Raw genomic sequence first — 25,103 nt, 5'->3', positions numbered from 1 at the left:
AAGGAGGAGGAATAACAGAGAAAAATATACTCAGTACTTTAAAAATCTTCTTTCAGTCTGTTAAGTTTTAATAAAGTTTTAAGCTTACAACTCCCTCTGGTGGTTGATAAAATAAACAAGTAGAATCTCTATAAACTAGTAGAATCTCTTTAGAGAGTGAGTCTCAAAATTAAAATTGGTAGCATATACTGAGGCAGTCATCTGTGTTCTTCATCAAATACTTCTGGCTCCCTGCTTTCCAGGTATATAGTAGAATTGCACCTCCTCATCCTCTCTGAATTAGGGGTGGTATGTGGACTTGTTCTTTCTAAACAGTAACACGTGTCAGGGCAGAAAATTAAGGAGTCAGAGCTAATTTGCTGTATGTCCTTTGTCTTGCCTGAACAATCATGGAAGCACAGAGACGGAGCTTCCCTTAACCTGGGTACCTGAGTGAGGGTGATGTAGAACAGAGCCCACCAGCTAATCTATTTGTCAAGTGAGCTAGAAATAAACCTTTGTTGTTTAAAGACACAGTTTGTTAATAGCAGAATAACCAAGCCTAAATGATACATGTATCAAAATTTAAAAAATACAATATCCTTTGACACAGCAGTTTCCTACTCCTGGTAATCTCTTCTGCCAACATACCTGGGTGTGGTTAAAATGTTCATGCATAAAATTTTAACTGCAGCAGTTTGTAAAAACAAGACCCTAAGATCTATCAAAAAAGGAGTGATTAGAGATTATGGTACAAAATACTATATAGTCATTTTTACAAGAAGCAGATCTGCAATTCCTGACTTGGAATACTCTCAAAGAGACAAAAACAAAAGCTCTGATAAAAAGAGAAAGTAAACTATGTTTCACTTGTATTAAAAATGTATAGGATAAGAAAGCTGTGGTACATATACACAATGGAGTATTACTCAGCCGTTAAAAAGAATTCATTTGAATCAGTTCTGATGAGATGGATGAAACTGGAGCCAATTATACAGAGTGAAGTAAGCCAGAAAGAAAAACACCAATACAGTATACTAACACATATATATGGAATTTAGGAAGATGGCAATGACGACCCTGTATGCAAGACAGGAAAAAAGACACAGATGTGTATAACGGACTTTTGGACTCAGAGGGAGAGGGAGAGGGTGGGATGATTTGGGAGAATGGCATTCTAACATGTATACTATCATGTAAGAATTGAAATCGCCAGTCTATGTCTGACACAGGGTGCAGCATGCTTGGGGCTGGTGCATGGGGATGACCCAGAGAGATGTTGTGGGGAGGGAGGTGGGAGGGGGGTTCATGTTTGGGAACACATGTAAGAATTAAAGATTTTAAAATTAAAAAAATAAAAAACTAAAAAAAAAACGTATAAATACATGTATGCTTCATATATAATTTCAATTTCTAGAAGAATACAAAATGAACTGTGAATAGCTACTGGCTGTCTTCAGTGTGAGAACTTTTCATTATAAATCCTTTTGGTTTGCTTACATTAAAAAAAAAAAAAGTGTATTTAGGAAAATATTTTGGTGTAATCCCTATAGAATCCCAGCTTGTAGAAACTGACAAGCTGATTCTGAAATATATATGGAATAGCAGGAGACCTCAAATAACCAAACTAAAAAAGAACAGAGTAGAATGTACACACCACAATTTCAAAACTCACTATAAAGTAACAACAATCAAGGCAGCGTAGTAACGGCATAAGGACAAACATATAGACAAACAAACAAACTGAAAGTACAGAAATAAACCCATCTGTTTATGGTCAACTGATTTTCTATAAAGGTCCCAAGGCCATTCAGTGAGAAAAGTCTTTTCAACAAATGGTGCTGGGAACAGATAACTGACAAGGACCTACTGTATAGTACAGGGAACTCTGCTTCAATATTCTGTAATACCCTAAATGGGAAAAGAATTTGAAAAAGAATAGATACAAGCATATGAACAGCTGAATCACTTTGCTGTACACCTGAAATTGACAACATTGTTCACTCCACTCCAACATAAAAAAAAAAAAAGGAAACTGATGGCATAGGAGAAAATCTTGCAACAATAACAACAAACCTAAATGGTGCTGGGACATCTGGATTGCCACATGGAAAAGAATGAAATTTGGACACTTATCTCATAGCCTTATATAGAAGTTAACTCAAAATAGATGAGAGACAAAAATTTAAACTCTAAAACTCTCAGGAGTAAATCCTAATCACCTTGGATTTACCCACTGATCCTTAGATATGACACCAAAGATATGAATAATGAAAGGAAAGCGATAAGCCAGACTTCAGCAAAATTAAAAACTGTGCTTCAAGGACACTTACCAAGAAAGTGAAAGGATAACTCACAGAATGGGAGAAAACAGTTGCAAATCACATAAGGAACTATAACCACAATATACAAAGAACTCATACAACTCAGTAATAAAAACAAATGACCTAATTAAAAAATCAGCAAAGGATATAAACTGGCATTTCTCCAAAGAAAATACACAAATGGCTCGACATCATTAGTCATCAGAAAAATGTAAATCAAAATGAGATACCACTTTACAGCTACTGGGATGGTAAGAATCAAAGAAAATAGCAACTGTGGTAGAGAATGTGGAGAAATCAAAACCCTCAAAGATTGCTGGTAGGAATACAAAATGGTGCAGCCACGGTGGAAAATGGTGCGGCAGCTCATTCCTTGATGGCTGAACGCAGACCCACCGTAACACCCAGCAATTCCACTCGTGTGTATGCTTACACTTATGTGTATACATAAGTCCATATAACTTGTACACAAATGTTCATCACAGCATTATTTTACAATAGGCAAAAGTCAGAAACAATCTAAATGTCCATTAACTGATGAATAAATAAATAAAATGTAGTGTATCTATAAAATGGCAGAGTGCCCCATAAAAAGGAATGAGGTACTAACACGTTACAACTTGGATGAGCTTTTAAAACATTATCCTAAGTGAAAAAAGCTAGTCACAAAAGACTACATATTATGGAATTCCATTCATATGAAGTGTCCAGAATATGTAAACCTATAGACAGGAAGCAGATTAGTGACTACTTATGGCTGAGAGTGGGGGTGATGGGATAGGAGGTGACAGATAAAGGGTATTGAGTTTCTTTCTGAAGTGATGTTCTAATATTGGTTGTGGTGATGGTTGCACACACGTGACTATACTAAAAATCACTGACTTGTACCCTGTAAATGACAAACTTTATCTCAATAAATGTTAAAATAATGACTAAAATTTTTTAAAGTGAAAGAATAAAATATTTGTACATGTGGAAATAAAATGATCTTAAGATATGTTAACCAAAATTGTATATCATATAGCCCCACACAGTATGTTTATGTTATACATACTATAGAGGATATATTGGAGAAGGCAATGGCAACCCACTCCAGTACTCTTGCCTGGAAAATCCCATGCACAGAGGAGCCTGGGAGACAATAGTCCATGGGGTTGCGAAGAGTCGGGACACAACTAAGCAACTTCACTTTCACTTTTCACTTTCATGCATTGGAGAAGGAAATGGCAACCCACTCCAGTGTTCTTGCCTGGAGAATCCCAGGGACAGAGGAGCCTGCTGGGCTGCTGTCTATGGGGATGCACAGAGTCGGACATGACTGATGTGACTTAGCAGCAGCAGCAGCAGCAGAGGATATATACAGTTCCTCATGTTATGTATTTATATATACTCATATATGTATGTATATATATATACACACACACATACATTTTCTTTCATAAAAGAACTTTTTATGAAAGTTTCATAAAACTTTATGAAAGTTTAAAAAAAAAACTTTCATTAAAAAAAGTGAGTGTGAGACAAAGACTATAATTATAAACGGAAGGAGGATAAAGAACTGATAATGGAGATTTCCTCAGATAATTAAATGGTGGATGGTTGGGCAAAGGGAGAGGTCAGGGGGCAAAAGGAGACACTTTCATTGTACCTTCCCTTTTTGGTGTTAAACTTCTTTTACCATATGGATATGTTATTTTCATTAATACTTGTAAAAAAGTTCAGCTTAATATAGGAAATAACTTGCCAGTAGGCAAAACTCTTCACAAATGGAATGTACTACCTCAGGAGGTAGCTTGTTTCTCATAAGGTACCCAAGAATAGGATGGATTCACATTTGATAGGGTCCAACTGCTGGACGGGTAAGTGGACTAGATAACGTCTGCTGCAGAGTTCTAGATGATGTTCAGAGTCTCTTCCGGAGAAGGCGATGGCACCCCACTCCAGTACTCTTGCCTGGAAAATCCCATGGACGGAGGAGCCTGGAAGGCTGTAGTCCATGGGGTCGCGAAGAGTCGGTCACGACTGAGCGACTTCACTTTCAGTTTCACACATTGGAGAAGGAAATGGCAACCCACTCTAGTGTTCTTGCCTGGAGAATCCAAGGGAAGGGGAAGCCTGGCGGTCAGCCGTCTATGGGGTCGCACAGAGTCAGACACGACTGAAGCGACTTAGCAGCAGCAGCAGCAGCAGCAGCAGAGTCTCTTCCAATCTTGAGATTTATTCCAACTGAAAAAGGTGGTTAGTCTTAAGACTGGGAAGAATCTATGAGGAGTAGGCCATTCTTTTCTCCAAAAGAAAAAAAATCCTTTAAATGGTCTAATGTCAAGTAATTACTGAGTTAATTTAACATGATCTCAATGTCAACACAGCAAGTCAACATTAAAAAAAAAAAAAGACATTTCCAATTAGCAGATGAATAAAAGTTAAAGTGCAAATTTTAAAATTTAAATTAATTTTTAGTTCTTTTTGAAAAGAATATCTAACACCCTCAATTTTTGTTATGATTAGCAGTTTTATTAAATCTTGTTAAGTAGAAAGGTGCTGTGGTTTGGAGGGAAGTACTGCTGAAAAAATGACAAGGAATGAGAAGTTCTAAGAAGCTAATTTTCATCTCATAAGTTTTTTTATTTGTATTTCCATTTTAGGTTCAAAGTCAAAGCTACTGCTCTTCAATATAATAGGACCATAAATATAACTGGAAAGTATTAAAATATCATAAAAGTGATTATAAGAAAAGGTCAATACCATAGCGTTTTTTGTTATCGATAATGGAGAAGGAGAAGTCAGTTTTGGCAGCAATGTTAGTTTGGTAAGAGCCTCTGGCAACTATAACAAAATATAGAACACAGGCCAACCCTTTCCTCCCCTAATCCCCAATGAAAATAGGTTTGAATGAGTAGAGCATTTGTTCTCCACACTTACACAAGTTGCCAGTGTTACAAAAATCATACGTTTATGAATGGGAGAGGACACCAGAAAATCTCAGAATACAGTGAATGATGAAAGTGCTTATTGGTTCTTTACAGAAGTTAGGTAAAGTCCGGTGGTATGACTCAAGGAAGGAAATGCAGCTATCTGGTAACCTAGTAGATACTAGGTATCTAGTAACCTTACTACTGGTAAGCAATTTTCACTTTAATATTTGTTCTTAGCAAGTAAAGTGAGAATCTACTTCATGCTGACAGACTCTGAACTGAACTTTCTAACCTGAATTTGTTTTTTCTATTTGGGACTCATTTTTGACTCTAATTCTTACAGTGGTTTAAGGACTCAGGTATAATTTATTTCCTTTACAGGGGGTGCTGAGACTTGGTGCTGAGATGAGCAGGGTTCTGATTGAAGTCTCTGTGTCCTTGTCTTTCGAAGTAAAATGCTGACTCAAGAGTTAATGACTGGAAAATGTGAAGATGTAGAAACAGAATAACTGTTGGGCTAGGGAACTGCTAACAATTTAGACTGTAATTTGGCCATATAACACAGTCACCAACTCTCAGTTTTCTCAAAGATACAGATAAAGGCCTGACAAACATTCCTAGGTTGTTTATACAGGAAGGACCACACTTCAGATGAAAACTGCTGACCATAAGAACACAGATCCCAGACTAGCTGAAATCAGGCTGATACTTGAAACCTCGCCCTGATGCCAACCAATCGAAGAACTGTCCATGAGCTCATCAGCCCTGCTCCTTGAACACTATAAAACTCACTAACCTTCCAGGGTGGGTCACATGGTAGTCAGGGAACTAGTCCACTGTGGCCTCCTTTGCCTGGCAAAGCAATAAAAGCTACTTTTTTCTACTTCACCCAAAACTCTTGTCTCCAGGTTTCTATTAGGCACTGGTGAACAGAGGCTGAGTTTCAGCAACAGTTTCACTAACTGTCCTCCTTCTCTCTCATTCTACAACAGAGGGCATATAAGAAATTATAAAGAAATTCTCATTTTTGAAATTTTTATTGTAGTATATATTTCAAATGTTAAATGGTAAGTTAAAAATAATGCATTTTGGTTACCAAGTTATTGATACATGTTCTCTCCTCAATTTGAGAAAAATATTTTCCTATGATTCTAGTACTTGGCTCAACTTCTTTTTTCTACTCTGAAACAGTGTTTCAGGAGCTTTAGAAAGATCAATTTCACTGCAGGAAGCAGGGACATTTCTTTTCTCTTTATTACCCACACCACACAAATTAAGAGTTCAGAAAAGATCCTTACTTAAAGACCAGTGTTATCTGGGTCACCTCATTTAGTGCTGTGTAAATGGCAAAGCATTACACGTGCATAAGTTAACAATGCAAGAGATGCATTGTGTAGGAAGGAACAGTCCTTTGATTTGATTGGATGATACATAAGTCTCGGTCAACACTCGTTCCATGGTAACTAGAAAGAAAACAAGATAAGAGGTCGAAGAACAACAGCCACCCCACTACAGTACACGCACGCAGATAACACAAGGGTACACAGCCATACAAGTTAGGAAATTCCATATGTATGTAGGTATGCTTAAGGAAAGTGATCATGGTTGTTCCAGCTGTCTGAAGGTGATTAGCAAAGAGAAATAATCTGAGTGGCCCATTCTGGGACACCCTGCTTTTTGGGGTAGGATTTGAATTCTCAAACCACATCCCTTATTCATTAGCAATTTTTTTTTTTCTACCTTCAAGTGTCTTTATAAAGTGCTTCCTACCCCTACTCAGGGTATTCCTTTATTGTTCCAAGTAATTTCTAATTATATCTACATATCATCTATTTGTGACTTCTTTCCTAATAGCTGCCTTTATTTATTTTTATTAAGTGATCTTTTAGCTCCATGCTTCTCAAACTGAGCCATACATGGCCCCTCATACATGGTATAGCACGGGTTATATGAAGGTACAAGATAAACTTGAACCATCTTTTCAGAGGGTTCATTTTGAAAATCTGAAAAGACATTATAGTGCTGTGGGCTCTGTTAACTGCCTAGGTGAGAATCTTGATGATGCTACCTGTCCTTTGTATAGGTTATCAACCTGTTCTTGAGCATTTTAAGCTGAAAATAGGAATATTACTAGTGTCTACTTTATATTTGGTTACGAGAAATAAATGGGCTTTCAGAACAATGCCTAACACATAGTAAGCTTTCAGCAGGTATTAGTAGTTATGTATCTTAACATGTTGCACTCATCTTACACGCTAGTAAAGTAATGCTCAAATTCTCCAAGCCAGGCTTCAGCAATACGTGACCCATGAACTTCCAGATGTTCAAGCTGGATTTAGAAAAGGCAGAGGAACCAGAGATCAAATTGCCAATATCTGCTGGATCATCAAAAAAGCAAGAGAGTTCCAGAAAAACATCTCTTTCTGCTTTATTGACTATGCCAAAGCCTTTAACTGTATGGATCACAATAAACTGTGGAAAATTCTGAAAGAGATGGGAATACCAGACCACCTGACCTGCCTCTTGAGAAACCTATATGCAGGTCAGGAAGCAACAGTTAGAACTGGACATGGAACAACAGACTGGTTCCAAATAGGAAAAGGAGTACGTCAAGGCTGTATATTGTCACCATGCTTACTTAACTTATATGCAGAGTGTATCATGGGAAACACTGGGCTGGAGGAAGCACAAGCTGGAATCAAGATTGCCAGGAGAAATATCAATAACCTCAGATGTGCAGATGACACCACCCTTATGGCAGAAAGTAAAGAAGAACTAAAGAGCCTCTTGATGAAAGTGAAAGAGGAGAGTGAAAAAGTTGGCTTAAAGCTCAATATTCAGAAAACGAAGATCATGGCATCCGGCCCCATCACTTCATGGGAAATAGATGGGGAAACAGTGGCTGACTTTATTTTTCTGGGCTCCAAAATCACTGCAGATGGTGACTGCAGCCATAAAATTAAAAGATGCTTACTCCTTGGAAGCAAAGTTATGACCAACCTAGACAGCATATTCAAAAGCAGAGATATTACTTTGTCAACAAAGGTCCGTCTAGTCAAGGCTATGGTTTTTCCAGTAGTCATGTATGGATGTGAGAGTTGGATTATAAAGAAGTGCAGAAGAGTTGATGCTTTTGAACTGTGGTATTGGAGAAGACTCTTGAGAGTCCCTTGGACTGCAAGGAGATCCATTCTAAAGGAAATCAGTCCTGGGTGTTCATTGGAAGGACTGATGCTGATGCTGAAGCTCCCTTACTTGGGTCACCTGATGTGAAGAGCTGACTCATTTGAAAAGACCCTGATGCTGGGAAAGATTGAGGGCCAAGAGGAGAAGGGGACAACAGAGGATGAGATGGTTGGATGGCATCGCAGACTCAATGGACATGGTAAACTCTAGGAGTTGGTGATCGACAGGGAGGCCTGGAGTGCTGTGGTTCATGGGTTTGCAAAGAGTCGGACACAACTGAGCAACTGAACTGAACTGATCTGATCTTAACATTATTCATTTCCCCCTTGAGCCAATGGAAGCAAAGATGAAGAGACAGGAAATGCTGGGGGGTGGATTCAGATAGGGATCTCAGAAATAGTTTCACTGAAAAGGTGACTTTGAGTAAAGACCTGAAGGGACTGAAGGAGTTAACCGTATATTGAGGGAGAAGAGAATTTCAGACAGAGAGACCAGCAAGCACAGAGGCCTTAAATGTATGCCTTCTAAGGTTGAAGGGGCAGAAGCATGAAGGCCAGCAGGGCTGGGACAGAGTGAGTGAGGCGGTGAGTAAAAGTAAGAGATGAGGGAGAGCCAGTGACCTCTGAATGAAAAGGTGGTGATCATGTGCAGATGAGTCATACAGTCTGATTTATGTTTTTCAAACCGTATTCCTGTGGACGCTGAGTTAAAAGACCCTACGTAGGCAAGGGTGAAAGCAGGTAGGCCACTGTAATAAAGCACTTGAGAGAAGATGGTAGCTCAGAGCAGAGTGGTGACAATGGATGGGGGTGGTAAGAAAAGAGAATTCTTGATACACTTTCAAAGTTAAAGTTGACAGGATTTAGTCAAATTATGTGTCAAATGTGAAAGAAGGAAGGAGTTAGTGGTGTTTCTGAAGTTTCTGGCCTGATTAAGATGTCATTAATGGAGACAAGAAGAGTAAGCTGGGGGCAATGTAAGACGTTTTTTCAGACACAGTGAACTTGTGATGCATTAAATGGAGATGTTAAGGAGATAGTTAAATAAACTGCTTGAAATTCAGGAAATATATCCAGGTTAGAGTTACACATTTGGGAGCTTTGGCATAAAATTTAAACTTATGAGGCTGATGGAGATCCAGGGAATAGTAAAGACAGAAAAGAGAGAAAGCCCAAGGACTGAACTTTGAGGCTTTGATCTCACTTCTTTGTTGAGAGAAGTGAATGGTCAGAGAGACGAGGGAGAACCACCAAAGAAGACCAGGAGAGGTGGGATCCCAGGGTGGCATACTGCAGCCAAGTCAGGTGGACAAAACGTTTCACAGCGAAGAGGGTAGTGCTCGACTGCAGCGAGCGCTACTGACTCAGATCAGGAAAGACAAGGACTGAAAGACCACTGGGTTTATAATGATGCTGTCAATGACGGCCTTGCCAGGAGCAGGAGTGCTGCAGTGGGAAAAACCCTGGCCATAGAGTAGGCTCAAGAAAGAAGGGGAGAGAAATGGGAGACAGCAAGTTTAAGCAACACTTTATTTTCATATGCCAGTCAATTTATGAGTATCTTATGTCTACTTTAGTAAAATATTCCCCTTTTCAAGTTATCTTCATAAAAGCAATTACACTCTGGGAGGGTGGGAGGGGAAGAGATACAGGTGAGGAAGATTAAGAGGTACTGACTTTCAGTTATGAAATTCTCAGTCACAGGTATGAAATGTACTCTGGGGGAATATAGTCAACACTTATGTAATATTTTTGTAAGGTGACAAGTGACAACTAGACTAATCATGATCATTTTGAAATGTACAGTAATAATGAATCACTATGATGTGAGTGCCAGGAATTAAAACAGTGCTGTAAGTCAATTATACTTCAAAAGCAAACAAATAACTTAAGAGGCATCAGATATATGGCTATCAGAGGCGAGGAGAGAGAGGGGAGTTAGATGCAAACAGTCAAAAGGTACAAATTTCTAGTTATAAGATAAATACTGCTGCTGCTGCTGCTAAGTCGCTTCAGTCGTGTCCGACTCTGTGCGACCCCATAGACGGCAGCCCACCAGGCTCCCCCGTCCCTGGGATTCTCCAGGGAAGAACACTGGAGTGGGTTGCCATTTCCTTCTCCCAAGATAAATACTAGGGATGTAATATCCAGTATAGTAAAGATAAAAAAAAAAAACACTGTTACACACTGTAAATGAAAGCTGTAAAGAGTAAATCTCAAGAGTTCTCATCAGAAGGAAAAAATATTTTAAATTAAATCTATTTCTTAAATGTATCTATATGAGACAATGGATGTTCACTGTGGTATCATTCATGATGTGTGTAAGTCAGATTATGTTGTACACTTTAAGCTTATACAGTGCTGTAAGTCAATTATATATTAATAAAATCTTTAGAAAAAATACTCTCCATTTAAAGATTAGCAACTATCCAAACATAGGAAATCTACTTTGATGGAGAGAGAAGAAGAAAGGACTCTGGGGTAAGAATAGGAATTAAGTATCAGTGGAAAAACATGATGTCATATTAAAAATCACTTACTGCCAAAACTAAACAGAAATGGCTTCAGGTTAGTCACAGATATATGGAACATAAAGTTTCGGCACAATTTCTAGAAAATTACAATAACCCACAGAGCTTTAAAACACATGTGCACAGATGAACATGTATGCTCACATGCAGCTAGGCTTTACCATTCAGAAGCTCTAATTGAGCAAGTCTGGGGCTGAACCTGGGCAATTTTATGTTTTGAAAGCTTCAAAGGTGATTAAGAATTTGAAAGCACCACAGCCCAGCATGGGTTGAGAATCACTAGAATATAATTGTTTAAAACAAACCAAACCAGTCAAAACAAACCAAACCTCCTCTATGAAACTCTGCAGTAAAATCATTAGTTTTAGAAATTTTAAAAAGGAGAAGTGGTACTACTAGTAGTAGGAGGCTATTTACTGCATGGGGGTGACTGTGTAGTATTTTCCAACCTATAATACTGAGAACAGTTTACCAGGGGTATAGATGATTATGATAAATCCTTACTCTAAAGGACTTTGGCTAATTTACAAAACCTTTGTCAATACTGAAGAAACAAACACTTATCTTCTTTTTTATCTGACTGAATTTAATAGCTTCCTATTGAAGATTAAATAACTTAAGAGGTCAGATATAAATGATCTCTAATTGAATTAATATAGATATAATTTAGTATTATGCCAATATTAACTAGTCTATTTCTGAAAAGCATAACCAAGTGAGATAGATTTGAAATTCTTATTCACAATTCCAAACAAAAAGATTGCATTAACTGATGTTTAAGGGAGACTGAAAAGAAGAAAAAGAGAAATCTGAATCCTGTTACTGATACTTTTGAGTTATTCAAGAATGCATAGCAATTTAGACTTTGATACAAAATAAGGCAAAACCGTATTAGAACAATGAAGAACAGAGGATTCTTTTGGCCAAAGATGGCAGAGTTTGCTATACTAGTTCACTAATCTCTTATTAAAATACATGTTTTTAGGAATTTTTATTTGCAGAAAATGTAAAGGGAAAGTCAGCATCACTACAGGTGAAAACAAACTTTTATGAGCAACCAAATCAAGAGGTGATTATTCGGAACATCTGATCAGGCTAGCATTCAAGCTTCAAGTTATAACATAATAAAACTGATATATTTAAAATTTATATGAATACTCTCAAAAGTTCTTAAGATAGTATTATTTTGGACAACATTTACAACATAAAATAATGATACTGATACCCATTTCTGCAGGGAAGTCAAATGTACACCAATTAAACCCAGAATGGAAAATGACCCCATTGCAGTATTTTTATTACCTTGTGTGTAGGCAGCATCATCAGATCCCATACTCAACTTCCGTGCTTCACTTATTCTATCCACATGTGCTAAAGCAGGGTCCGTGAGGTGCTGAATATTCTCTGTTTCTACATAATGATCAGGATGGTTTAAAAGGTTTGTAAGTTCAAAGGTAGGGGACACTACCCCTGGTGAAACTGCAGGGGGTTTGTTGGGAGAAACTGTAATTTTAAAAGTATATTTTGTATTGGGTTGAGTGACCACTACCCGAGGAGAAGTTGCAGAGTTATTGCCTATTGCTCGACTTTTGGGAGGGTGGTGATGAATAAAGGCAGGACCCATGCTCACTTGCCCGGACATATTCCTGGAGGCAGCGGATGCTCCAGAGTTGGTGGATATGAAGAGAGTGGGCTGATTTCGTATGACCTGCTCATCTCCTGTGGCAGCATTTGCTGATATATAGACCTTAGGTTGACTACGGGACATCACCTCATCAGTATTTGGGGGACTGGCAGCTATGTAAACAGTGGGCTGGTTTCTGTTTAAGGTCTGGCTGTTGACCGAAGAGGAACTGCTGGAGGTTCGAGGTCCAGAAGAGCGCAATTTCGAAGAACTGTTTCTTTGTGGGGGTTCAAGTTTGATTTCAATCTGGTTTTTTCGAGGTCCTGTTGAAATATTCTGAATGTTATATTGGCTATGGGCAGAAGACTGTGAGCTACCAGACGAATGAATTGTGGGTGGTTGTGGAGTCGTAGGTGAACTGATGGGCATATAGACATGAGAGGTCTGGTGGCCTTGCTGATTCGGCTGCTGGGCTGAGGTATGTGGCAGGGGATTGGATGCAGGATATGTAGTCCAGGGACCAGGTTGTGAAGGTTGATAAACTTGTTGAGGGTTCATGGGATTAAACTGAGATACCCAGCCAGAATGCTGTTGTGTCTGTCGAGTTGTACCACTAGGAGTTGTAATGTAGGGCCTAATATAGATAGAATTTCCCTGTGGACTGTTAAGTACAGGTGGAGGTACACCATGTATGTGCAAAGAAGTAGGAGTATTACGACCAGTCTGGATATTTGGGGCTAACGTTACCATGATGGGATTAAATCTTGGAGTTTGTGGAGAAAGGTTAGATGTTCCTTTGCTGCCTAAGTGAAATCCAAGGTGTGGTGCCGAATTAGAAGCACCGGATGCACTGGACATTCCAAAAACATTAAAGCCTTGAGGAACTTGAGCTGGTGCTGTCTGCGGCTCCTGCTGAAGCAGCTCATTATTGGACTGACCACCTTGAAGTTGTCCGTCACTAATGCTGTGCGTTAGAGTCCTGCTTCCATTCATTCTATTCCCCTCTCTTCCATGGTGGTAAACATTCTGTGACTGCAAGTCCAAGTTGAGAGAAGTCATGTGATTGCGTAGACCAGAAATTCCAGAATCATCCGAAAAATTCAAGTCTCCTTCACCATAAAGATACCTTGTACTCTCCTGAGAGAGAACTGCACAGCAGGCATCCAGGTTATTATTATTCTATAAGACAAAATAAAAACAGCTTGTGTTAACCAGAAGCCAACACATATACTCTCATTGCTATTAAAATATTACAAGATTAATCAGAGATTAGTTAGTACAATTATAACAGATACATTTGAGCCTTTTTTCTTGAGAAACTAATATTAATGCAAACAACTGAATTAAAAATCCTCATTACTGGGATGTCCCTGGTGGTCCAGGGGTTAAGACTTCATCTTTCAGTGCAGGGGGTGTGGGTTCAGTCCCTGGTCAGGGAGCTAAGACCCCACATTTGACTTGGCCAGAAAACCAGAACACAAAACAGAAACAATATTTTAACAAATTTAATAAAGATTAAAAAAATCCTCATTACTAAAGTAATGGTAAGTTCTCTAACAAACAATAATTATAATAGGAGTTTTTTTATAGTAGAAATAAAGAAAGGGGACAACAGAGGATAAGATGGGTTGGATGGCATTGCTGATGCAATGGGCACGAGTTTGAGAAAGCTCCAGGAGATGGTGAAGGACAGGGAAGCCTAGCGTGCTGCAGTCCATGGGATTGCAAAGAGTTGACATGACTGAGCAACTGAAATGAACTGAACTGACTGATTTACAGAACAGATTCATGCAAATATAGTAACACTGCAACTTATTTAAAAATGCAGTTTGAATGTCGAACAAAATATAAATACTCAACGTAAACACATTAGTTAGTTCAGTCGCTCAGTCATGTCCCACTCTTTGTGATCCCATGGGCTATAGCACACCAGGCTTTCCTGTCCATCACCAACTCCTGGAGCTTGCTCAAACACATGTCCATCAAGTTGGTGATGCCATGAACCATTTCATCCTCTGTCGTCCCCTTCTCCTCCTGCCTCCAATCTTTCCCAGCAACAGGGTCTTTCCTAACGAGTCAGCTGGCCACAGCACTGCAGCTTGCTACATAATACTTTGCATGTTCATGTGTTATGTATCATTCTTTCAAACCAACGACCTTTTAGAAACTATTTTTTGTGGTATTTAAGTTAAAAAGTTCTAAAATTCGTAACAAAGGTGTCACAGTTCCTTACGTGCTTCCTCTTTAGTGTTAAAAATAAACAAACCACATATGTATATGTATGTAATATAAGTTCAAGTTAGCCCCCAGAATCTCAGGGGCTGAGTTCACATCTTTGCCTTTAGACAGCATCAATAATTCTACTCCAGAGAAATGAAAAAAATAAAAACAAACCAAAAAATGACTGGATTGTTTCTTAAGAAGAGACTGACTAACCACTACTCACAAATTATCCATAAAAATATTTGCTGAACACCCACAATGTGTGCGATATTCTGTTCGGGACTGTGGAGGACTCAAATGATGTATAAACCCAGACTTTTCCTTAGAAGAGCTTGCAACTCAATTAGGGAAACAAAATATGGATTTGTGAAAAGGTAACATTTTAAAAGCATGAACATGTGCCAAATAATAAGTGGTACTGAAGTTCAACAGAGAGTTACTATTGTAGGCTACTGTAAAAAGGACTGTGTTCATGAAGGAGGTACAATCTCATTGATTTCCTTAGTAAATGGAGGACCTGAATAGGAAAAAAAGCATTCCTGCTGAAGGGAATGGCATGAGTAAATACAGACATAAATGTGACAGTAAGTATGTTCTAAACAAAGTAATTGGAATAGATCTGGCTGGAGTTTAAGGTTTCTATTGGAAATTCTGTGGAACAAACTGTTAGAAAATCAGATTGGGATTAAATAATTCACGGTTTTGAAAAATGAGTCACACTATGGAGTTTGGACTTTAATATAGGAAATGGGAAGAGCCAATCAACATATGCTAACAGAGAAATGAAGACACAAAGGGTCTCTGGGGAAGATAAAGAACTTCACTGATACTGAAAGAAGACAGGGTAAACTTTTTGACAAGATCAGTTAGAAGACATGAAATAATGACTGACTGTGAAAACAAATTATGAAAGACTACAAACAGTCTTTTCCTGATAAGCTCAGTTGGAAAAGAATCTGCCTGTAATGCAGGAGACCCCGGTTTGATTCCTCGGTAAGGAAGATTCCCTTGGAGAAGGGAAAGGCTACCCACTCTAGTATTCTGGCCTGGAGGATTCCATGAACTGTAGAGTCCATGGGGTCACAAAGAGTTGGACACGACTGAGTGACTTTCACTTCACAAATAGTCAACACAATTTGCTATAAGGGAGAAAGAGAATTCAAGGAGAACTGGAAGACTAAGAGCCTGACAGAAAGGGGAATTTTAGAGATAAAAAGGATGAATAGTCAGGTTAAAATGTCTATAGGTGATTTGACATGAGATAAAATCTTAGTAGAGAAAATGGTACTTAAAGGCATCTCCAAGTCTTGTTAAGAAATGGTAGTTCACAATTTTGAACAGGTAACACAAAAGAAAAGATTAGTGAGCAAGGTTGGACTTTTTTCCCTCTTAAACCAACAGTTCAAATCTTTCATACCATAAAAATCCTTTTATCCTACACACAGCTCTGAATTAATACACACTAGTTTTTCAAAGAAAATTTAAAAATTCATCACAATCTTTATCAACTGATTACTCTTTTTCATATTAAGACCTTATCTTTTTGCCAAACCTAACTGGTGCTTTTGCTTCAAACTAAGTTTATTGCTATTCCTAGTAAATTCTTCTCCCTTCTAAGTCACGAAAGACCTCATCTTCTCATCTCCTTTTTGCTAACATTCCCAAATTAAAATGCATATTCCCTACTAAATCCAATCCCACACTTCCTTTTCAAAAGCTGACATCCATATTTACAAATGTTTTAATTTCCTCGAGATCTCAAAAATCCCTAATTCTTTATAATCTCTCATTAGTATTAATATATCCTAATCCCAGCTACGCCATAACTCACAGGTCCTTAGGTTGTTTTTACTCTCTACAGACATTACTTCTTATTAGCAAAACCATGAAAGAGTTCACAGGGACTTTTATAAGGCTACAATAGGATAAAAGGAAATATACTTTTTAAACATTTTGTTTCAGAAAAGTTTAAACACATATAAAAGCACAGTAAATATCACAAGTCAAGTAAAGTGAAGCGGAAGTTGCTCAATTGTGTCTGACTCTGTGTGACCCCACACAGACTATGGACTATAAAGTCCATGAAATTCTCCAGGCCAGAACACTGGAATGGCTAGCCTTTCCCTTCTCCAGGGGATCTTCCCAACCCAGGGGTCAGACTCAGGTTTCCTGCATTGCAGGCAGATTCTTTACCAATTGAACCACAAGGGAAGCCCAAGAATACTGGAGTGGGTAGCCTATCCCTTCTTCAGTGGATCTTCCCAACCCAGGAATCAAACTGGGGTCTCCTGCATTGCAGGTGTATTCTTTACCAACTGAGTTATCAGGGAAGTCCAAATATCACAAACTCTCCTATATTCATTATCAATCTTTATATGGCAAATCTTTCTTCACCAATTTATCTGTTCCAGCTGCTCCTATGAAGCTAGATCAAGCCTGACATTATTTTGTTTCCATCTGTAAATACATCAATATGTATCTTAAAATATAACTGCAAATGGCATTATCATATCCTAAAATAATCAGTACTTAATATCACATAATATGCAAATAGTATTAAAGTCCCCTGTCTCGTAATATCACATAATATCCAAATAAGTGTTAAAGTCCCTTGTCTTGCAGTTATTGTTTTAGTTAGTTTAAATCAGGATCTGAGCAAAGTTCACATAATTTGGTTGATATGCTTCTTAGATATCTTATAATAATAATTAACCCTCTCCTCTTTCTATAATTTTCTAAGCCATTTGTTTTTTGAAAAATGGGTCATTTGTCCAGCAGAATTTCCCATCTGGATTGGCTGATTGCACCCTTGTGGTATGACTATTTCCTATATTTCACTGTAAACTATTTCACTACAGGTGTGCGCAGGTTCATGCATACAAGTTTTTGGCAAGTCCCTTTGTAGGCTTTGTTTCTTATTGTATCACACAGGAGACACAATGATATATCTGCCTGTCTTTTTTTGACCTTAAGGCTGATTGGTAGGTTCTGATGTCACAGCTTGATCCAGCTAATGACTTTTAGCAGTCAGGGATCGTCACTGTTGAGAAACTTTATTAGGGGATGCAAAAGGGTAGTATTCCAATTAAAAGATTCCTTCTTCATGTATTGAGCTGCAATTCTTCCTCAAAGAATTTGATCTTTTCAACTATTACTTTTTGCACAGAACAAGCAGGATAAATAAATTCTCTTTACTGGTTTTTAGAATAATGAATTGGTGCCCTAGCAACTTCCAAAGGTGACACATTTTCAGTATCATGATAAACTCCTGTATCTTTAACATTCTGATATGTGTCAATGCTTGTCGTTTATGGTCATTATATCCTATCTTTAGGCTAGTGGGAATGATTCCACATTGGCTCCAGTGTACATAGGACGTGAGCCCAGTCGTCTCTTTCATAGCTTCCTTGCTTTCTAATATGACAAGAAGTTCACGATCACCTTGTCCAGCTCTTATCCTAGAAACAGGATCAGCTATTTCTCAAAGAAGCCCTGGTTACTTTAGTGGGAAATGGTACAGGACTCCCATTTAAGTGTATCAAAAGAGGTGGGGTGAGTTTTTAAAAGATTGAAAGTCACTGTTTTTTTGTACATATACAAATCTGCATTCTCTTCAAAATTACAGAAGAGTCTGAATTGTTATTTCCAGTTCATTTTTCGTTTCCCCCCAAGCTTCTTGCATAGACAGTATCAAAGCATACACTATAATCATCCTTCTCATACTTTGATTCATTCACTCTTTCAACCAATATTTACTGAGCATCCCATTAGGCAAGTAGAAAGGAATATAACTGCTGTCTTAAGGATCTCATGGTCCAGTGGAGGAAATTAATGTGTACATAAATAAATATAATGCACAATGGTAGGTGCTGTAATAGGAATATGGATAAGGTTTATGGGTGGAGGTCATCTGAGAAGACTTCAATTAAGGCTATAGTACTTAACTACTAAGGCTTACAAGTAATAATGCATTATTTTGAAAAGAAAAGCAATTTTAAACTTACAGATTTAACTGTCATATTAAGAGAATTAAAAAATAATGAAAATTTCAGTTAAAAAACTGAAAGTGCTAGCTACACATCTGTACACTATTCTAAGTTATGATTTAGTTACCAAACATGAATGCTAAAGATATGAATTACACCTGCTGAAAACACAGCTATCTTAGAGAATCTACAGCACAAAGAAATGATGTGAGTAGTTCCAAAAAGAGGGAGCTGAGCAGTAAAAAAAGTCAGAAGAGAACAGAAATGATACTGATACTTCAGTTCTCCCAAGATGTTTAAGAACATGTATACAAAGTGGCAGTGTGACATGATCCTTTAACTACTGATTTTTAATATTCTGTATATTATTATCTTTTTAATCTAGAAAAGTTCTGACGGAGAAGGCGATGGCACCCCACTCCAGTGCTCTTGCCTGGAAAATCCCATGGACGGAGGAGCCTGGTAGGCTGCAGTCCATAGGATCGTGAAGAGTCGGACACAACCAAGTGACTTCACTTTCACGCATTGGAGAAGGAAATGGCAACCCACTCCAGTGTTCTTGCCTGGAGAATCCCAGGGACGAGGGAGCCTGGTGGGCTGACGTCTATGGGGTCAACAGAGTCAGACACAACTTATGCGACTTAGCAGCAGCAGCAGCAGCAGCAAAGTTCTGAACCAGTATAATATAGGGAGGATAATATACTTGTCTTCAGAGAAAAGACAAAGAAGCCTACCCAACTGAGAAAGGGAGCTGCTGTTCAGTCATTCAGTCGTGTCTGACTCTTTGTGACCCCATGGACTGCAGTACACCAGGTTTCCCTGTCCTTCACCATCTCCCAGAGCTTGTTCAAACTCATCTCCATCGAGTCCAGTGATGCCATCCAACTATCTCGTCCTCGTCTCCTCCTGACTTAATCATTCCCAGTATCAGGGTCTTTTCCAGTGATTCAGTTCTTTCCATCAGGTGGCCAAAGTATTGGAGCTTCAGCTTCAGCATCAGTCCTTCCAATGAATATTCAGGGTTGATTTCCTTTAGGATGGACTGGTTGGATCTCCTTACAGTCCAAGGGACTCTCAACAGTCTCTTCCAACACCACAGTTCAAAAGCATCAATTCTTCAGCGCTCAGCCTTCACCATGGTTCAACTCTCACATCCATACATGACTACTGGAAAAATCATAGCTGTGATTATATGGATCTTTGTTGGTAAAGTAGTATCTCTGCTTTTTAATACACTGTCTAGGTTTGTCATAGCTTTTCTTCCAAGGAGCAAGCGTCTTCAGTGATGTCTGACTCTTTGTTACACCACAGACTGCAGACCACCAAGCTTCTCTGTCCATGAAGTTCTCCAGGCAAAAATACTAGAGTGGGTTGCCATTTCCTCCTCCAGGGGATCTTCCCAACACAGGGATCGAACCCAGGTCTCTTAGGTCTCCTTCACTGGCAGGCAGGTTCTTTACCACTAGCACCACCTTGGAAACTCGAGTAAGGGAGAGCAGCTCCCCAAAGAAAAGCTGTCACTAAATAAGAGCTATTTACACTACGTTTGAAGTGAAGTGAAGTGAAGTCACTCAGTCGTGTCCGACTCTTTGTGACCCCATGGACTACATGTAGCCTACTAGGCTCCTCTGTCCATGGGATTTTCCAGGCAATAGTACTGGAGTGGGTTGCCACTTCCTTCTCCAGGGGATCTTCCTGACCCAGGGATTGAACCCGGGTCTCCTGCATTGTAGACAGATGCTTAACCGTCTGAGCCACCAGGGAAGTCACACTACGTTTAGAGGTAGTTTATTTGCTGTGACAGTTTAAAAGTAACTTTCTAAATTTGGGAAGATTCACACCCTATTTGTATCCCTAGAGGAGTCTTCCCCATCCTTCACTTGTCACATTTTTGTTAAATCAGCTAGAAGACATATTGCTTGAATGCCCAGAAAGATTATCAACTCAATTTAAAAGAGCTGGGTATTGGGAAGCATGCCATACAATGTTGTGTTTTCATAAAACCAGATTAATATATTGAAGTTGACACTACTGAAAGCCCAAAAGAAATTCTAGATTATTCATTTTCTGTTTTCTTGGTAGTTAAAAACCTGTTTACTTATTTTATCTTTTTTAAAAATAGGTAATTTATTTACAAAGATCAAAGCAACACTAAAAGATACACATTGAGATGTCTCCTCTCATCTGGCCTGCTCCTTCTTGCCCACCATGGATAACCCATCTTTTATTTCATTTTTAATCCTTCCAGTATTTCCTCATGCAAACAGGGGCAAATATATATACATATGTATATTTATTTACAGATGTATTTATATACATCTATATATACTGTACATTTTATTTAACTTAACACACCCTGAAGATTATACTTTAAGAGCTTCTCTCTCCTCCCTCCCTCCACATTCTGGACAGTTCTCTCAGTAGCAAATCTTACACAGTTTTATTGAAGAATATCGTATTTTTCTATCTTTCAATGATTCAGTGAACATTCTCAGTATAGTCTTATCAGAGAACGTGATTTAAAAAATTAGGAAGAGATATCCGAGTTATATAGCTCTGTGTATTCTTGCCACCTCTTCTTAATATCTTCTGTCAGGTCCACACCATTTCTGTCCCTTATTGTGCCCAGCTTTGCATGAAATGTTTCCTTGGTATCTTGAATTTTTTTGACCAGATCTCTAGTCTTTCCCAATCCATTGTTTTCCTCTATTTCTTTGCACTGATCATTGAAGAAGGCTATCTTATCTCTCCTTGCTATTCTTTGGAACTCTGCATTCAGATGCTTATATCTTTCCCTTTCTCTGTTGCCTTTTGCTTCTCTTTTTTTCATAGCTATTTTTAAGGCCTCCTCAGACAACCATTTGCCTTTTTGCACTTCTTTTTCTTTGGGATGGTCTTGATCACTGCCTCCTGTACACTGTCACGAACCTCCATCCATAGTTCTTCAGGCACTCTATCAGATCTAATCCTTTGAATCTATTTGTCACTTCCACTGTATAATCATAAGGGATTTGATTTAGGTCATATGTGAATGGTCTAGTGGTTTTCCCTACTTTCTTCAATTTAAGTCTGAATTTGGCAATAAGAAGTTCCTGATCTGAGCCACAGTCAGCTCCCAGTCTTATTTTTGCTGACTGTATAGAGCTTCTCCATCTTTGGCTGAAAAGAATATAATCAATCTGATTTCGGTATTGACCATCTGGTGATGTCCATATGTAGAGTCTTCTTTTGTGTTGTTGGAAGAGGGTGTTTGCTACGACCAGTGTGTTCTCTTGGCAAAACTCTATTAGCCTTTGTCCTGCTTCAATCTGTACTCTGAGGCCAAATTTGCCTGTTATTCCAGGTATTTCTTGACTTACTACTTTTTGCATTCCAGTCCCCTTAATAAAAAGGACATCTTTTTGGGGTGTTAGTTCAAGAAGGTGTTGTAGGTCTTCATAGAACCATTTAACTTCAGCTTCGTCAGCATTATTGGCTGGGGCATAGACTTGGATTACTGTGATATTGAATGGTTTGCCTTGGAAACGAACAGAGATCATTCTGTCCTTTTTGAGAATGCATCCAAGTACTGCATTTCAGACTCTTTTGTTGACTATGATGGCTACTCCATTTCTTCTAAGATCCCGGATTCTTGCCCACACTAGTAGATGGAATGGTCATCTGAGTTAAATCCATCCATTCCTGTCCATTTTAGTTTGCTGATTCCTAAAATGTTGATGTTTACTCTTGCCATCTCCTGTCTGACCACTTCCAATTTGCCTTGATTCATGGACCTAACATTCCAGGTTCTTACTTCTCTTTAAAGCACCAGACTTCACTTCCATTGCCAGTCACATCCACAGCTGGATGTTGTTTTTGCTTTGGCTCCGTCTCTTCATTCTTTCTGGAGTTATTTCTCCACTGATCTCCAGTAGCATGTTGGGCACTACTGACCTGGGAAGTTCATCTCTGAACTCCTATATTTGCCCTATATTTTTGCCTTTTCATACTATTCATGAAATAGTTCTCAAGGCAGAAACTTGTATGCAGGTTAAGAAGCAACAGTTAGAACTGGACATGGAACAACAGACTGGTTCCAAATAGGAAAAGGAGTATGTCAAGGCTGTATATTGTCACCCTTCTTATTTAACTTATATATGCAGAGTACATCATAAGAAACGCTGGGCTGGATGAAGCACAAGCTGGAATCAAGATTGCTGGGAGAAATATCAATAACCTCAGATATGCAGATGACACCAGCCTTATGGCAGAAAGCAAAGAAGAATTAAAGAGCCTCTTGATGAAAGTGAAAGAGGAGAGTGAAAAAGTTGGCTTAAAACTCAACATTCAGAAAACTAAGATCATGGCATCAGGTTCCATCACTTCATGGTAAATAGGTGGGGAAACAGTGGCTGACTTTATTTTGGGGGGTTCCAAAATCACTGCATGAAATTAAAAGATGCTTGCTCCTTGGAAGAAAAGTTATGACCAACCTAGGCAGCATATTAAAAAGCAGAGACATTACTTTGCCAACAAAGCTCCATCTAGTCAAAGCTGTGGTTTTTCCAGTAGACATGTATGGATGTGCGAGTTGGACCATAAAGAAAGCTGAGCACCAAAGAACTGATGCTTTTGAACTGTGGTGTTGGAGAAGACTCTTGAGAGTCCCTTGGACTGCAAGGAGATCCAACCAGTCCATCCTAAAGGAGATCAGTCCTGAATATTCATTGGAAGGACTGATGCTGAAGCTGAAACTCCAATACTTTGGCCACCTGATCTGAAGAACAGACTCATTTGAAAGGACCCCGATGCTGGGAAATATTGAAGTCAGGAGGAGAAGGGGATGACAGAGGATGAGATGCTTGGATGGCATCACCGACTCAATGGACAAGAGTTTGAGTAAACTCTGGAAGTTGGTGATGGACAGGGAGGCCTGGTGTGCTACAGACCATGGGGATGCAGAGTTGAACATGACCGAGCGACTGAACTGAACTGAACCTGAGTTGTAGAAGATACCGTCCCCTCACTGTTGCTGCTCCTTTTCAGACTTTCTTTAGTTTTTGACTCCATTTTTATTACCCTTCCTTCCTCTTTCATTTTCATTACATATCTGATATCAACAAATATGGACTACTGATTCACTCACCAAATATTCATTATGGGCCTTCCACTATTATTACTGTTATTCATATTGGTTGCTAACATTACTTAAGCACTCATTATGAATCAGTTATCCTACTAGCTGCTTTCCTGCATTATCACATTTAATTCTGTTAAGCTTTTTTTAAAGTTTCCATTGTACACTTGAGGAAAATGAGGGTCAGAGAAGTTAATTCAATTGCTGCCATTAACTGTCAAATATTGAATTCAAGTCTCTTTTACTCACAAAACATACGCTACTTGTTATTATTAAATTTTTAAAATGACTTCCCCTTAGCTTTACCTGAGGTATGATGGATAAATAAAAACTGTATATATTTAGGCTGGACAACATGATTCTTTTTAAAGGTTACAGTGGGAGGATTTAATATACTTATATGTTGTGTAATGATTACCACAATCAACACATCTACTATTCTACACAGCCAATTTTTTCTTTCTTCCTTTTTTATTTTTGCAGTAAGAATACTCAAGATCTGCTCTTTTAGCAAATTTCAAATATACAATAGAGTACTATTAACTCAAAACATATGCTTTTAAATAATGTACCACAGAAAGAGCCAGACATATTTGGAGAATTCCAACTAGCTGAGGATGATCATGGGAAAGGGTATGAGGGAGGAAGGACTAAGCAAGAGGTCATGCTGCAGAAGGCGGCAGGATTTTAGATCACAGATCTAGTATGCCCTCATCAAGATTTATCAGCTTTACTCTGAAGGGTATGGGTAACAACCATGGGGCTTTTAAGCAGGTAAATATGCAATAAAATCTGAATTTAAAAGGACATTTCTAGCAGAAGTGAGAAGGACAGATTGGAAAGACCAAAACTGGGTTAGACTAAAGGTGGTAGGCTAATTAAGTGTACAGAGAACAGGTGACAGAGTGTGAACAAAATGGAGTTACTTGATACCAAATACAGATATTGAGCCTTTTCAAGTTTCATATAATTTAAAACTTTAAAAATCATTCAACATGAGTAAATATGTCTGAGCCCCAATCACCTTTTTTCATCTCCATTTGAACAAGCTGAAAAACTGTTCTTGACAGAAAGATTTCCACTTTAACCAAATGAGAAAGTAGACTATCACAAAATATTTAGAATTATGTATTTCTAAAATTGTATGTACTAAGAAAAATCTAAAAACGTATTAGAGAGTGATATTAAGTGGAAAACTTACAGAGTAAATTAAAAAATAT

The 25,103-nt window shown here is 38.4% G+C and overlaps 1 protein-coding gene across 2 annotated transcripts in view; it reads right to left on the bottom strand.

Moving 5' to 3' along the window:
- TAB2 (TGF-beta activated kinase 1 (MAP3K7) binding protein 2) overlaps nt 1–25,103 on the bottom strand; it is an 86,598-nt gene that overhangs the window by 16,278 nt on the left and 45,217 nt on the right. For both annotated transcript variants that reach the window (XM_069598662.1, XM_069598661.1), the window contains one exon: nt 12,237–13,737. In XM_069598662.1, the coding sequence (XP_069454763.1) occupies nt 12,237–13,737 (1,501 nt within the window). The remainder of the gene's footprint in view (nt 1–12,236; nt 13,738–25,103) is intronic.

Source organism: Ovis canadensis, chromosome 8, assembly GCF_042477335.2.
Source record: "Ovis canadensis isolate MfBH-ARS-UI-01 breed Bighorn chromosome 8, ARS-UI_OviCan_v2, whole genome shotgun sequence".
Classification (NCBI taxonomy): Eukaryota; Metazoa; Chordata; class Mammalia; order Artiodactyla; family Bovidae; genus Ovis; species Ovis canadensis.
Note: the sequence above shows the minus strand (reverse complement) of the source record. Positions and strands in the feature narration are given on the sequence as shown.